We start from the raw sequence: 14,056 nt of genomic DNA on the forward strand, positions 1-14,056 counted from the left end.
TACTTAAGAGTAGGTGATAGAGGGCGCTTAGAAGAACATTTGTATGATTTTGAAGGGATATGTTCCCCATATTTCTTGAACCCTTGAAACAAGAATACTAAGGATGGGTGATAGCAAATCTGTATAACTGCCATCAGTATCTAGTCTCCAGATTTTATTCCCAGAGACAGTACTCTCATACATATGCTTTAATATTGCAGTGTGCTCCTGCCACCCTGTTGGATCAGCTGTGCTTCCCTTTAGCAATAACACCTTCTGTGATCCCAGCAACGGTGATTGTCCCTGCAAACCTGGAGTGGCTGGTCCTCAGTGTGATAGGTGCATGGTAGGATACTGGGGCTTTGGAAGTTATGGCTGCCGACCATGTGATTGTGCAGGAAGCTGCGACTCAGCGAGTGGTAACTGCATCAATAGGTAGGTGGACAAACATGTTGCCATAGATGGCCAGACACCATGGGGACAGGATATTTATCTGCAATAAATACATATTTGAAATAGAGGTAATAAAAAGGATAGAAATCTAGAAATACATCCAGAATAAGTTGCTGCTGTTTTATGTTCACAATCACAACTCACCCACCCACTTATGTATTATTTCCAGAATGAAAATAGAAGGAATACTGTACGTGATGAACTCACTTGACTCAGAGAAATATGCATAAAAAATAGGGAGCAACCATATTTCTACCTTCTATTCACCTTGAACTCATTAAGGCTTGAAGAACAACTGGTTGGTCACAGACTTTATCATGAATCACTGAAAATTGGATGTGCAAATAACTCACATCAACTTTCTATACTTCAGGATAACCTCCAAAGTATCTCCAAAGTGGGAATTACATGAGATAGATCTAGAATCTACATCTTCTAGCATGGGAGATGCAAGAGTTGCCACTTAAATGTTATCATAAACATGGAAAAACTATATCCAAATCATATCCTCCTTTTGATAGTTCTGGGCAAACTCCAAAGCTCTTCCGAATATCTCAGAGCAAACTTGGCATCAGTGGGAAATACTGGTTTATAGGGATTCCAAATAGAATTACAATAATGATATTTGTAATCTATTCCAAATCTAAATATTGACACTGCACCTGATTTTGGACAAATCTTGGTAGATTTATTTGCCTTTCTTAACAGCTATTAGTATGTGGATGGAAATATATTACAGTAAGGACTACCTGGGAATTTTCAGTCTGAAGATAGTCTGGCAGAATATAGTCTGGCATTTTTAGTTGGTCAGTATTACAGACAGGGGATCTGAAATAGTCTTGGTCTAACTGCAAAGACAATGGAGAGGGAAGCTCTAAAGGCTCAATGGCAAAACTCCCACTGACTCACTTGGAAATCAGGTCAAGCTGCAACCTCTGAAATGCCAAAGAAGAACAAACCATATAAGGGAAGACCTAGAACACAAAATACCATGCCTAGCCAAAACTATTCATAGAGATCCTTTTATAGATATTGTGCATTCTATACCATGTAAATTTTAATTGTACACACACACACACCTATCTATATTTCAAAATGTTTTCACAATAAATAATAATAACTATAAACTACAGACCAAATTATAGATTGAGTATAATTATTCATTTGTTGTATATGTTTCAATAAAATAAAATAAAATAACCCACTGGAGGTAAATACATCTTCATCAAATCTTGGTCACTTAAATCCAATGTTAAGTAATTCAGCCTTCCCTAAACAGGTGTCCTCCAGATGTTTTGGACTACAGCTCCCAGCATTTCTGACAATTGGCTATGATGGTTGAGGATAAAGGGAGCTGAAGTCCAAAACATCTGGAGGGCTCCAGGTTGAGGAAGACTAAGTAGTTGAACTGTGGTTCTTGAGGAAGTGTGTGTACATACATTTAAGGTGCAATCCTAAGCATGTTTAGACAAAAAAACACTTCAACTCCTAGCATTTCTCTAGCCAACCATGCTGGTTGGTGCATGCTCAGAATTGTAGAACTTTCTTCTGTTTAAATATGTATAGGATTGCTTCCTTAAAGTCACATTTTTTCTTCATTTTAAATATTTTTAAGACATATTTATTTTTCCAATAAAGTATTTTTTTCAGAGTAAGAAACTCTAAACTAAGGTTGGTGTGTGTATGCATCTCCATGCAGCCCAATTAGGGCCACTCCCTAGTTCAAGAAATAAATTCTGGGGGAATGGTAATCCTTTAAATTCTGCTTGGCACTACTAGAAATTTCTTCCAAACTGTTGTGTGAGAGTTTATAAAGAGATACAGGTAAGTAATTTTCTGACAATACTCACAAATGTTTAGATAATTAATACAATATATGGATTTGTATAATTTTGCTTCTAATTTCCTAGGCTATAAAAAGGTAATTCCTCTGTAATGAATAAACTTGAAATGAACTGATTTCATAAGAAACATTTCACACTGGTCCTTAATTTCAACAGTGCAGACATAGACTGGTACCATGAAATCCCTGGTTTTTATCCTGCTTATAACAACAGTGAACCAGCATGGGGGTGGGAGGATGAACAAGGATACTCTGCGCTTCGACATTCAGGTGAGAATATAGACTCAGTGGAGATAGCAAAAAGTCCTGGCAACTTATTGTTTTTAAGGGAATTTATGATTATATAGTAAAATGTTGCTTTGACTTTGAAATACAAAAAGGAAAGTAAGAAAAACAAAAAGTTCTGAGATCAATATACAGATGGTTTATGTACATTTATGGTGCTTCCAGATGGACATTGTGCAGCTATTCCATTTTAGTCTTCTTAATGGATTTTCTGCGATAAGGAAAGAGACAGAAAATTAGTGGGGGGAAATGGGAGGGTTACAAATAGAAGACATGTCATCTGGATCCTCTTAAAAGTATGTGAATGAACTGGGATGATTGCACAATAAAAGCCTCATCTGAAGCACCTTAAACAAATATTTATTCCACACATTTCTATACATTTCATTCATAGAGAAAGAAAGTTATAAACTTTATGAGCAAACATTAGATGATTTGCAACCAAATTCCAAACATACCCCAAAGTAAGCTACTTTGGTGTTGTACAATCAAGCTGGCTTTTGTGTCAAGGAAGGGAAAATAACAAAAAAAACATTATACCATTGTGACTTTGCTCAAAGATGTGCTGTGTCATGGTCAGGTAATTTTCAGCTAAGTGTTGATTGGTCCCTGCTCTTCCCAAAAGAAGAAGAAAGAAAAAAGCTCCTCTCATTTCCTTGCAACCCCCCCACCCCCAAACTAATTCAGATGAAGGTTATTTTTTGAGCATCCCCAGGGTATGAAATACATATTACCTACATTGGAGGTAGCTCTGTTCAAATAACATTGTTACTCTATTCAAGTAAATTTAATCAGAAAAGGTTTATTTTTATATTCACTTTACTTTAAATAGCAAAGTTTATTTTTCTCATCTTGATTTTGTATTCAATTATTGCTTTCAAGCCTACATATATATATATCAAATATATTTAGCCTGGGGCAATATTTTCTACTTTAATACTTTATTTTAGGAGACAAAAATTGTGGCCTTCGTCACTGAACATTTTACTATATTTAGATACAAACACATTTATTCATTTTGAATTCTCTGATACTATCCATATGCTTGAGGGCACAGCTATATGGGAATTTAAGCAGTTACATATAAGGTATTTCCATAGAACTGTAAGGAAGTATGGCCATCGATTTTAAGGGATAAGGTGTAGCACAAATGATTCTGTGTATTATATTTCTCCTCGCTTACTTTGATCCACTGCTGGAAGAGCTATCAAAGCCAGTGGACATCCTGCTATTTTTCTGCACCATTTTGTTATATTGGGATCTCATCCATTGGAAATGAAAGCATTCTGTGACCTGGTTCACAAACAATGTCAGCAAATCATGGGTTATTTAATCCACAATTCATGGGGACTCGTGGCTTGTTTTTAACAACTGGACTGTTTAGCCCCTAAACAACCCAGGTCACATGACAATGGGACTTACTCCCAGGTAAGTGAGTGTAGGACTGCAGCCGTAGTCACTTGAAATTATCCAAAGTCTGCAATGAATTTTTCAGGAGAGCCACATTGAGGAAGAAGAGGAAGGTGGTGTGACAAGGGTTTTCTCATATTGCAGAATGCTCTATCAGCAAGGTCCATTGGCATGATCTTTACTCACTATTTTGCCTGTGGGTTGGCAATTGGAGAGCCATGCAATACTCCTAGGGGTTGGCAGATTGTTAGATTTGCCACTGCTAACTCCAGTTGCTGAATCTGAAATGTCAGTATTATCCTATTATGTATGCCACTGACAAACAACTTAGTAACTTCAGAGACTTCATTTGCCTTTCACATATTGCAATGCAAAGTCACATTATAGCATATTTTAAAATTTGCACAATGAGGACCACCATAAAGATTGCAATGCCTTAAAAATTCAAAACCTTCTATATAATAACTGAAAGACAGGAACCCTTTTCAGATATTATATAAATGCCTGGAGAAGAGGAGCAGGCCTGCATACACCCATTTATGAGGTCTGAAAGAGCCCATGAATATACAACTATATTATTCCTTTTCATTGTGAAATTCTTTCTTTTCATTGGTCTAATTAATTGTTATAATTTCAGAAACCTTAAGTTAAATTCTTAATCTAGCCAAAATTAAAACAGACTACACACACACACACACACACTCTAGGCTCCAGTCAGCAGTTTCAACTATTCTTATCCTTTCTGTAGTTACAACGTGCTGCTATTGCCACCATCCATTCACAACACTATATCATGCAAAAAGCTAATCTAGTTTTCCTTGAAAGATGTTATCCTCTAAGACCATATCCTATTATCAGAACCATTCCTTCCCAGTTCACTAGGTGGATCTAGATAAACATGGACAGTATCCAACTATTTTTTATTATTTATTTATTTATTTATTTATTACATTTTTATACCACCCAATAGCCAAAGCTATTGATAAAATAACGGTAATTGGGATATTTCATCTAATGGTAATATTTTTGTGTTTTGATAGGAAAATGTGAATGCAAAGACCAAGTTTTACGAAATGCCAAGATCTTCTGTGGCATGAAATACACATATGGTGAGTTAAAATTAATATAAACCATTCAAGTGCCCTAGTATTTCAAATGATTGCCAATGAAAACTGCTCTGATAGGGATAATGAAAAGTAGGGTGAGGCCACTTATGGTGCCAAATGCAGAATTATAAAAGCCATTAGTATTTTGCACATCTAGCAGGTTGTACATATTTGCTCTAGCAAAAAGTTATAGAGCAGAGCAGAGGAGGTTTGAGATGCCACTGTGGTTGTTACAATGCAAGCCTGCCTGTCGTAGTGTTGTACCACTTCGGGCAACAAGTTCATGCAAATGAATGCTCCTTAATAGCAAAAAACAAAACAAAATATTTGCTCACTGAATTTCCTACCTTTGGGGGCTCTCCTGATATCTAGTTTTCTGTGTGTGTATGTTTAATATGACTCTCTCCACCCACCCACCCCAACCTGGTAGAGTGGCCACTTGTGAAATGCCCAAAAAAGAAGGCAACGTTTTGTATCAAATTTGCATATGTTAATTTATATAAATGTAAATTTAGAAAAATAATTATTGCAACTTAATGGGGTTAGCATCTTAGACCGTGCTAGGTGAAAAAGGATCTCAAGTTGTAGCAAATCCTGCTGGGATAAAGAAGCAACGGCTGCTTTTCCTCTGACAATATAAAAGGCAGGTGTCATTCAGACATGTCTCTGGGCTGATTTAGTACTACATGGGTCCCTTGTGAGGTAGAAAGCAGAATTAGGCAGGGGGAACATAAGCCCCCTTTGTGCTGTTATATTTGTGAAGCAATGGCTGGGGAGTGGAAGCTGTTCTGCTGACCCCACCCATTAGCTCTGCCCGCTGGGCGTCCAAATGTTGGTGTTGACATCTGCAGGGAAGAAGCCTATGTGTGAGCTCCTGGGCATACATAGGCTTCTATTCAACTGTATATGTCAAAGGGGCCACTCCCTATATGAGCAAACTATATGATTGATTTTAAGTAGAGCACAAGCTGTACAGTTTAACAGAAACCAAATTGGGACTTTGCCTATGTCTTCTGATTGCTAGATAATATTACCCATTTGCATTTTTGGATTCCCCCCCGCCCCCAATGGACCAATATAGCTGCCTGCATATTTTGTCTTCAGTTCAGTTCAATTCATTTTATTATGCAGTCACAGACCCATTAAAACAAACAAACAAACAGTGAATCATAATAATTTAAAACATAAAAACTTAATTATTAATTCATTACACAACAAGCTGAGGAATAGTCATTAAAACATTCACATATCTAAAATAGATGGGACATGATTAAAACATATGATATAATACAAACATAAGAACATGCAGTACAAGTCACAAATTAGGATGAAGAAATCATTTTACGAGACCTTTGAGCAGAGAAGAGGAACTTAGCCACTAACTCTGTCATTGACTTGATTGTACCAGGCAAGAAATGTTCCAAATACTGTTCCAATGTCCTTCCAGGGCATTTCCTCATAATAGGGAAAAGTAGTCTATTACATGCCCCTCTATGAAGGCTACATAAAAAAATGACCTAAAGTTTCAACAGCTTCATCTCTGCAGGGACACAAGTGATCTTCATATGGGGCACCCTGGTAGCACCCTTCTAATATTGTAGAAGGGAGGTAATTAAATATAGCCTTAGAGAAGACATGGGGGTTGACTATACACTCTGGAAGCCCTGAGGTGGCTCCGTGGTAGCGCTGCATTGATTATACGACGCAGCAACTATGTCAAAGCCATCGCAGGGCTTTCTAGAGAAGCCCTGCATTTTAAAAGTCAGGGATTTACCCCAACTTTTCAGGATGGAGTGAAGCGAACACAGATGCAGAGGTGTGACCTGGTGGATGGTGACCCCTGATTGAGCAGGGAGTGGGCTGGCGAGCCGAATGGCCACCAGAATACCCTGTGCTGCCTCCAGCGTGGGGAGAATAGCTTCTCTTTTGCAGAAGAGCCTTTTGCGTCTCCGATTTAAAATCTGTTAAAGGGGGTAAGGGAGAAAGCCAGGGATGGATGGGGGTGAGGTGGCCGTAAACACCACGCTTACTCCTTGGCATGGGGATTACCTGGCAAAACCCTGGAGAAGTGAAATCACAGGGTTTGGGGAGGGCGTGGCACCAATAAGGCACTGTTAAGACAGCCTCATGGCAATACTTGGGACAGTCAGATTATCCAGATATCTGGCATATTTAGGGAATTCAAAATTTAAACCAAAGTTAACTTTTGGAGAGCAAAATCTGCAAGCATTTGATATGGAGTATTGAAAATCAATATCCTTGATCTGTTGTTCTGAATTTGATTTTACAACAGAATAAACTTATGTGTGGAGGAAATCCACAGAAAGGCCTAATAAATGCAGTTTAATAGGAAAACCTTTAAACCATGAACTGGCAAAAACATCTTTTTGTAAAAGATAAAGGTAACTTAAAGATGGGTGAACATATAAAACCTCCCCCCTTGCAATAGACAATACAGCTGCCAGCCTATTTTGTCTGCCATGTATAATTTTCCCAACAGATTTTTATCTTTCAATAGTTGGGTTCTCCTGTTAATAAGGCGTGTTCTGTGAGCTAAGCAGCATTTAAGTGATGAATCTTTCTTTCTATACATCACCAATATAAACTATTTATTGTACTATTTGCATTGTGGCAGCAATTAGAGGCTCCCTTGATAGGCTTCTAACTTGAAATCCATCCATGCATGATTTAAGTAGGGGGGTAGGGAGGAGAGAGAAACGCGCACGCCCCCAATGTTTTAGATATAAACATCTAAGAACCAGGCTAGCTTTTGAATGGCCAGATTACTTCTCTTTCCTCAAAATATAAGTACTTTAAACCTATAATGGGATGAGGTGGATGAGCTACAAGAAAGCATTGTTTTATTTCATAGTTTAGTGTAAACATTTAAAATGATAAGTAAGCACCAGTAATCCCAGTAGGAAGAAGCAGCTGTGTGTGCTCCATGTTTCCTAAAAAATCAGGTCACTGAGCATCTCCCTGCTCCGGGCCCTTGGCAAAGACTGAACAGGCTCATCAAGTAGAGGTTCTGGCACAGTTTCTATTCTAAATCTAGTTCTGCTTTCTTTGCATCAAATTAAATATATGGCATTGCTCTATCAGTAAAGAAAATTGCACTCACCCTGAAAGTGCAATGAGGTTTTAATAGACATACTGCTGGTTCTCAGTATTAAAGCATTGGAATAAACACACAAGTTATATTCTGGGTGTTTGTTTTATTAATGTTTTTCCTCCCCACAGTGTTGAAGGCAAAGATTTTGTCTGCTCATGATAAAGGCTCCCATGCTGAAGTCAATGTGAAGATCCAGAAAGTATTGAAATCTACAAAGCTTAAGATTTTCCGAGGGAAGCGGATTCTTTACCCGGAATCATGGACTAATAGAGGCTGCACTTGCCCAATACTTAATCCTGGTAGGTATTTGTTATGAAGAACCTGTCTCCATAAATTGGAAACTAATTTTATTTTAACCTTCACTATTTCTCTCAGCCCCTGCATAATTAGTGTTATAGTTCATACACACATAATGAAATGAAATGAAATTTCAAATAGTTCATACACACACAACAGAATTAAATTAAATTTCATCCTATCATTGCCTTTTATGCACAAATTTCATTTTTGTTCCACATACTGGGAATAGATGAAAAAAAATGTGGATGCTTCAGAAAACCAAACTGCCAATCACTGTTCTTACCAATTAAAGCAATTTAATTTGATGCTAGGCAATCCTTTCAATTTTACCTTCACTTTGGACCTGTTCTATCATGCACTAATCATCATGTCTAAGCCCTGCCACAGAATTTGTCAATTTGAATCTTTTCTCAAAGTTGCACACATGCAGAATTCCTTCCTTAACTGAGTTTAATTCAGACATATGAGATAATGCGGGCAGAGAAATGAAAGAAGCTCCCACTACATTAGCTTTGATTGTTTAGTAAAGCCATATAAACAGTCACTGTAAAAAAGAAAAATCAAGCATACTCCTCCCTCATCTTCGCACATAAAAATGTATTTTATATGTGACTAGTTGTGTCTCCCCATCCACATTATGGGACATCTGAATATGTATCTGGATACATAAGTCATTAAAAATAATGAGGTTCAGATAGGCAACATCTGGATTAAAATATGCATTTGGCTACACTGATTTACAGCCATAGTTCCTGATATAGTAGAAGGAGTCTTGCCTGGTGCCTACATTATTATCTTTTCAGCGCAAAGCAAAGACTTTTTTCTCCCGGGCATTTTAGAATTTAGTGGGTTTCTTATTGCCACCTTTATATATTTTATATTTATTCTTCTGCTATTTACTTTTTCGTTTTATATTTTATTCTTTTTGCTTTTATGTTTTTATATTGTATTTTATTCTTTCAGTTTTTGTAATCCACCCAGAGAACAAGTTATTGGGCAGATTATAAACAAAGAAACAAAGAAATAAATAATAGAAGACTATTTCTGTGGGGAGATCTTCTGTGGATCAGGCAGTGGTTTTGAAAACAGACTGTAAGATCCAAAGCACTGTCCTTCTTTTGAGGTTATAAAACCATATGGTAGTTTTGCCATGTGCTTGAAAATAATGAAAATAATTCAAAAACTGCAAGATAAGGCAAAACTTGTTTGCAAGCATTTTCTCAGATGAGATCACTTTTGATCTTGTGACACTGTCAGTTCGTAAACATAATGTGATGAGATAGCACAAAACAAATTGAGCTATAGGATATTAAGCACAAAAGGAGGCCAAATACTACTATATAGGGTTAGTCGAACTGTGGGAGTCCTGCATTCAAATCTCTATTTAACCAAAAGAGACTATTCGTGTGTAACAACAGCAAATCGTGGATTAATTAATCCATGATTTGCCACAGTGCATGCTGAGTATGTTCCAGTCTTTTGGAATAGTCAACTCTCAATTGGGCTGATAAGGGGTTGCTACGTAATGTCTGAACCCAGATACTATAGGTTAATCGTTAAGGTAACTACTAACTGTGTGTTAACTGTGGCTTTTTTAACCCACGATCATCCTATTTGGAAACCAGGTAGCAACCTCTGATTGGCTTGATCAGAGGTTAAATAGTCAAAATGTCCACCAAAGTCACCCACCATGTGCCATAACAAATCATGGGTTAACTATCGCACCATTTGCTGCTATTTCATGCAAACCAGGTCTAAATGAACTAGCTTAGGGTGACTCAATGAAAAGGAGGGCAGGGCTCCTGTATCTTTAACAGTTGTTTAGAAAAGGGAATTTCAGCAGGTGTCATTTGTATGCATGCAACATTTGGTGAAATTCCCTTTGTATCACAACAGTTAAAGCTTTAGGAGTCCTGCCCTCTTTTGTATCTGGTCAAGAGGACAGGGCTCCTGCAGCTTTAACTGTTTAACAGTTAACAGCTTTAACTGTTGTGAAGAGGGAATTCACCAGGTGCTGTATGCATACAAATGACACCTGCTGAAACTCTTTTCTAAACAACTGTTAAAGTTTTTTTCATATGGTAACCCTAAACTAGCTCATCTTTAGCCAGTCCTGATCTCTCAGTCTAACTCAGCAATCTCAAAGGGTTGCTGTGGGGATAAAAAGTCACAGCCCACAAGTATATCCCTCAGAGATTCTTGGAGGAAGGACAGGCTACAAATACAACAAATGCATAATTAAAATACATCTGACTAGAAAATTGACTCAGAAACAAAAAATCAAGGTTTCCAGGAATTCTGAAAAAAATGCATCCTTGGAGAAAAGGATAAAACATCTATTAACATTTATTTTTATACTGCAACGGTTACTTAAAGCAACAATAAATAAATTCTTCCATGTGGCAATGTTTGTGGTATATTCTGCTTTTAAGGAGATAGTACAGATACAATCTCTTGTAAGTACAAATAAAATCCCCTGTAGATTACATTTTTGTAATTGATAAAACCATGGGAATGTTATGCAAAGAGCAACACTGAAAAATATTTTGGCCAGTCCGAGAACAAGGATCCCATTTGTACCAATAAACTGATATAAAATTGTATCTAAAATATGTCATATTTTTTATTCTCCCTAAACAATTCTCTCTCTCTCTCTCTCTCTCTCTCTCTTTCTCACACACAAACGAATACATATTCACACCCACATTTCCCCCCTTATGATTACATATCTTGGATACATTTTATTTACTAGTCAGTCCAATAAATATCTGCCTATTTTGTTTACAGGTTTGAAATACCTTGTGGCTGGATATGAAGATGTTCAAGCTGGTAGATTGACAGTCAATATGAAAAGTTTTGTCCAGCAGTGGAAACCAACTCTGGGGAAAAAAGTCTTGGAGATTTTAAAAGCCTGTAGCTGAAAGTGCTAAGCATGGCGTTTGTTAATGCACAAAATGCAAATTTCATGGAAAGAAGACTTCTGAAATGAAAACTGGAATGTAAGAGAATAGTGCCAAATGTATGTAGAGTGGTATCCTGATTTATCACTTTTCACCCTGTTTCCTGACAGTTTTGTCCTAATTGTAAGGCCTATGCAGAAACAGTGTTTGTGAGTGAAACTCTCACTCAGGAAGTAGAGCTCCCTCCAGTAGCCTCACTTGAGCGTGCAATGGAATCCTGCGCGTGCTCCCGATCCAGCAACCAGTGAATGCAGCAACAGGCTGTGTATCTAGAGCTGTGCTTCTGGAGTTCCACATTCCACTTTCGTACCAATCATCTATTTGGTGGGGGAAAGGGTATCTGTAAGCAGAACTGCATTCATAGGTTTTCTCTGCCTTGGGCCAACCTGTTCTGCTTGAAAGGAAGTCCCATTGATTCAACAGATCACAGCCTTTATATAGTCTTCATAATCAATACAGATTCAGTGGCCAGCTTTATAAGTGCTTTGTTGACTCATACTGAAGTAAGTAGCACTTGCACAACTGAGTTATTTGGAAGTTGGAACCTCACTTTCATCTTCCTTGGAAAGTTGTATGTACACTGGTGATGAACAAAATGACAACCAGCATGTTTCAGTGTAAATCTTAGTTGCAATCAATGAAGTCAATCAAATTCTTTTGTTTTACACTAGTGTATTAAAACTAAGAGGATGCTTTTGATTAGATATCTACTGCAAGTTTCTAGGCATATACATGCATGACAACTATGCATGCATCAGTTGCAAGGCTCCACTGGAAAACAGAGTTGGGTCCAGTCTATGTTAATCATGCTTTAGTCCCATTGAAACCAATGGGACAAATTAGTCATGACTAACTGAATCCCTGTTTATTTCAATGGGATTGAAATGTCTGGACCCAAACCATAAAGTCTAATACCATAATACCTAATTAGGGCATGCCTTTATTCAACAAAGCTCTGTGGGACATTCTTTAAATAGGATTCATAGGATTTTCATTTGGGGCACTTAAAGATGCTGATTCAAATTATCTAGTTAAACACACGGGAATTTGTTGCAACCAGAGTTTATTTGTTTTTTGAGCCAGCACAAATGAAAATAGAACCTATACTTTCATCAGAAATTTGATTTTAAGGAAAGACTGGCTCCATAAAATATAAATGGGAAATTTTCCCTTATGAGGCATTACATAGTATTTGATTATATAAAGCACTTTATTGCCTGCCCCATTCCAGAGTGAAAGTTCTAATGTTGGAGAACAGAGATGGCGCAGGTAAAAGTATATTGGAACAGAAGCACTCCAATATAACTAGGATAAAAAGAATGTTTTCTTTCATGACTGGCAATGGCCACTCTGGAAACCTAAGGGTAATTTTTGACAAACTAATATATTTGCACTTAAGCCCCAACTTCAGACTAATAGTTTGATTATATAAATATCAGCTATGATGAGACAATATAAACTACAAAAAGAAATCTTAAAACAAGAAATTGTTGAAATGTGATGGACTTGTTCATAATCCATGCTGGACTTGGCCTTTGTTTTATAGTATTTAAACTTGAACAGTCAGTTTGTTTTCTTCTGTTTGTACATGCAATGCATACACATCCAAAATAGTGTAAATTTACAGGATATATCACCTATACCATTTTAATCACTAGATTCTACACTTCTGTTAATACAGCTTTAAACTAGCACAAAAAATAGTCTATATGAAAAAATAAAGGAAGAGCTACAATGCCATTTAAAAGAAAGAAAGCTTCACACTGGTCCATGGTTCATATGTGTATTTTCTATTGTGGTCCTGTGGATTCACAAAATAATACTGTTTTCAGATTTTGTGTTTTTTCCCCCTATCTTTTGTATATAAAAATATACTATGATTTCAATTGATGTGTATTATGAATTGATATCTTACAATATCTTGCCCAATGCTAAAAGATAAAGCACTAGGGAAAGCTATAGATTTCCCTGGGACTCAAACTTCAGTATTTTTTTCACTAGACAAATGGGATTCTTTCCACACATGGTATACCCCCTTAACCCCCACCCCTGCCCCACATCTATGCAGTCCAGTCCACATCTTTATTCCTAATTTGAAATGTAATTGCCTGAGTCCCTGTTTGATGGTGCCATGATGAGGGATGATCACACAGCTCCTCTCCCACCCCACATAACCACTATTTTGGAAGCTTTTAAATGATTTCAACTTTATTTTAAGCTTCTAGTTGCATAGCTCCAGCACATCTAGCCCTGCTGCCAACAACAAAAGTTATAGTCATTTGTAATGCTTCTCCGTTCTAGAGTTCTCCTTTTGGAAGCTGTACACTTTCCTTTTTCTTCTCTCACAATAGTGTGAATGAAATTTGTCACCTGACTGTTGAGAAAAACCCTTACCATGTCTGATTCACATGAGTGAGTCTTGCCGCATATATTGGTCTTGCAGCATATATTATCGGTGTAAATGAAAGACACAGCACTTTTGGAAGACCACACAGTAACTTCTGTTTAAAGGAATTTCCACATTTTCAGTGTGCCTACTGGTAAAAGTATAATGAGCTCTCAATTTCACATACCAAGAAAAGCTTTCCATAGCAGAACTGATATCGAC

At 37.2% G+C, this 14,056-nt stretch overlaps 2 protein-coding genes across 2 annotated transcripts in view; one reads left to right on the top strand and one right to left on the bottom strand.

Moving 5' to 3' along the window:
• NTN4 (netrin 4) overlaps window positions 1–12,226 on the top strand; it is a 46,848-nt gene extending 34,622 nt beyond the window's left edge. Inside the window, exons 5-9 of the mRNA XM_063133769.1 lie at window positions 201–414; window positions 2,433–2,545; window positions 5,011–5,079; window positions 8,317–8,487; window positions 11,276–12,226. Of these exons, the coding sequence (XP_062989839.1) occupies window positions 201–414; window positions 2,433–2,545; window positions 5,011–5,079; window positions 8,317–8,487; window positions 11,276–11,409 (701 nt within the window). The 3' untranslated portion in view covers window positions 11,410–12,226. The remainder of the gene's footprint in view (window positions 1–200; window positions 415–2,432; window positions 2,546–5,010; window positions 5,080–8,316; window positions 8,488–11,275) is intronic.
• The window catches only part of ELK3 (ETS transcription factor ELK3), a 409,974-nt gene that overhangs the window by 240,658 nt on the left and 155,260 nt on the right, over window positions 1–14,056 (bottom strand). The window lies entirely within an intron of this gene.

Source organism: Elgaria multicarinata, chromosome 9 (genome assembly GCF_023053635.1).
Source record: "Elgaria multicarinata webbii isolate HBS135686 ecotype San Diego chromosome 9, rElgMul1.1.pri, whole genome shotgun sequence".
Taxonomy (NCBI): domain Eukaryota; kingdom Metazoa; phylum Chordata; class Lepidosauria; order Squamata; family Anguidae; genus Elgaria; species Elgaria multicarinata.